The sequence below is a fragment of the Cryptosporidium hominis genome, assembly GCF_000006425.1.
Source record: "Cryptosporidium hominis TU502 chromosome 5 CHRO015181, whole genome shotgun sequence".
Classification (NCBI taxonomy): domain Eukaryota; phylum Apicomplexa; class Conoidasida; order Eucoccidiorida; family Cryptosporidiidae; genus Cryptosporidium; species Cryptosporidium hominis.
The window spans coordinates 1-2245 of record NW_666728.1 but is presented as its reverse complement, the minus strand read 5'-3'; the positions used below and the strand labels follow the sequence as shown (position 1 = coordinate 2245).

At 27.9% G+C, this 2245-nt stretch overlaps 3 protein-coding genes across 3 annotated transcripts; 1 reads left to right on the top strand and 2 right to left on the bottom strand.

The window, feature by feature from the left end:
• On the bottom strand, window positions 1-576 carry Chro.50488 (hypothetical protein; the record flags this gene model as incomplete). Its single annotated transcript, XM_660056.1, has 1 exon — window positions 1-576. A coding segment is annotated over one exon (576 nt), but the record flags the coding sequence as incomplete, so codon positions are not given.
• A 566-nt stretch (window positions 577-1142) lies between these two features.
• On the top strand, window positions 1143-1691 carry Chro.50487 (hypothetical protein). The annotated part of the gene is made up of 1 exon (XM_660055.1): window positions 1143-1691. The coding sequence occupies one exon, from the start codon at window positions 1143-1145 to the stop codon at window positions 1689-1691; it is 549 nt and encodes a 182-aa protein (XP_665147.1).
• Window positions 1692-1723: 32 nt separating this feature from the next.
• Chro.50486 (hypothetical protein) lies at window positions 1724-1804 on the bottom strand. The annotated part of the gene is made up of 1 exon (XM_660054.1): window positions 1724-1804. One exon carries the CDS (start codon window positions 1802-1804, stop codon window positions 1724-1726), a length of 81 nt encoding a protein of 26 aa, XP_665146.1.
• Window positions 1805-2245: the final 441 nt, after the last annotated feature.

Here is a 2245-nt window from a genome sequence, read left to right as displayed (position 1 = left end):
TCCTTCTTTATACTGCTTAACAATTTCTCTATACCATTCTGTCAAGTTTTGGAGCATAAACTCTTTCTGTAATGTGTTGAATCTTTGTACACCATTCTTGTCTTTTTGAGAATATTCATCATCAGAAGAAGATGATGAAGCTTCTTCTTCTCTCAAAATTTCATCTCTTTTCTCTGTTTCACTTTTTTCGTTCAAATATGGTGTATTAATCAAACCTTTTGCTTCCATTTCCTTTTCTGTCTTGGTTACATTTTCAAATTCAGAAACTAAAACACTACCAATATCTTTTGTTTGCTCTAGTTTACCAACCATTTTACACTGTTTTAATTTGCTTGTATTCCAGTTACCCCATGCCTCATCATCTGAAGGATCCTGCTCTCCTAAAACATGGCCATGCATATCCATTGCAATCTTTATCTTGTTCTTATCTGGCATTGTTGCAAATTTCCATTTAAGCTTAAAGACTGAATTTCTTGCATCAGCTCTTGAAGATTCACCTCCTCCTACATAATGAACTGCATGGTCATCCATCTGAGCTCTCACTCTTTGTAATCTGGAAACTAATTCACCCGTCATTTTTAATTTGTCAACAACTCTAAATTATTCAATAATATTGTAGATTTTAATAAATAAATTCCAAAGCTGAAATTAGCCCTGTTTTTTCAAACAGTAAAATTTGTGATTCTACTTAAAATAGAATCTTAGTTTATCTTAAAATGAAATAAATTTTATTTTATTCACGTTTTGTCTAATATTTACATTTATACATTATTTTATCCTGTACGGTATTTTTAGACATGCATTTTTTATTTGTGTATGCACATTGGAACAATATACAAAAATAATAATGAAGATAATTTAAATTTTAGGTAATTACGGTTCTAAGTTTTTAGTTTCATTCTTTAAATTATTATCCTTTTTCAATTTTTTTTTAACTCAATTTTTTAATTATTATTAATGTGCACATTTTTGTTAATGTAATTTTTGACTTGCCGCCAAATGGCGGGAAATATATTTATTTAGATTATTAATATTATATGAAGAAAATAATGTTAGGGAATAAATTTTCATAGTAATGGACTTTAAGGGCTTCTTAATGGGTTAAATTTTTGATCCTATATAATTTTTGATTGGTTCATAAAATGATGATTCAACCACAAAATTTTGTAATGGCAAGAAGAGTTCTAGGAACTTCATTACCTCTAATTACTAGAAGGTTAGTTTTTAAAAGTGGGGGAGACATATTTGGAAGAATAAGAAGCAATCAATGGATTACGAATACTTTTGTGAGAAGCTTTACAATGCCAACATCATGTAAGAAATTTATTTCAACAATAAACAATAAATTTACAGAGAGTAAGATGGAAATAAAGTCGAAACAAGCTTACTCAAATTACGATAATAATGAATTAAAAGATAATCAAGAGAAGGTGGATCTAAATAATATTCAGGGTACTTTGGATTATGGAGAAGATGGATTGTATGTTTTTAGTTGTGTATGTAATGTTTGTAATAGCAAGATTACAAAAAAGTTTAGCAAGAAGGCTTATAATGAAGGGATTGTCATAATTAGATGTGATAATTGCAAAAATCATCATCTGGTATCTGATAAGCTTGGATGGTTTGAAGATAATAAAGATAACTTTGATGTATTTAAGTATATAAATAACAAAGAGATTTCAGTTTGTTGAGGAAAATTCAAACTAGAATTATTTGATTCTTTTTACATCTTAAGCTTGTGTTTAACAGCATCGCATATATTATTAACAGTAAGAGAAAGCTTTAGAAGTTTCTGATTACACATTAAAATAGAATTTTTGTAATCAAAAGTTGGTTTACAAAGAGAACAATGATGGTATTCTTGAATAAAATCTTCCAAATTAATATTTATAATAGTGCTTGAATCGTAAGTTACCCTAGCTGAAAGTATACTTACGTGAGCATTTGCTCTACTTAGATTACTAATAAATCCATTTGGACCATTAAATTGAAATAGGAAAACAAGTTTTCCAGAGTTAATTAATGCTTTAAATTTTATAGGTAAATAATCATTTTTGATCTGAATTCCACAAAGATGATCTAATTCTTTCCATTCTNCTAGGCAATTCAATAGTTTTTTTAGGATTTAAAGATTTTACTTCTTCAACAACTTTAGTTTGTATTGGAAGCTGCTTTTGATAATCTTTCAATTCAGTATCTTTTTCATTAAGTAATTCATCATAAGATGTATAACATGTTAGATTTA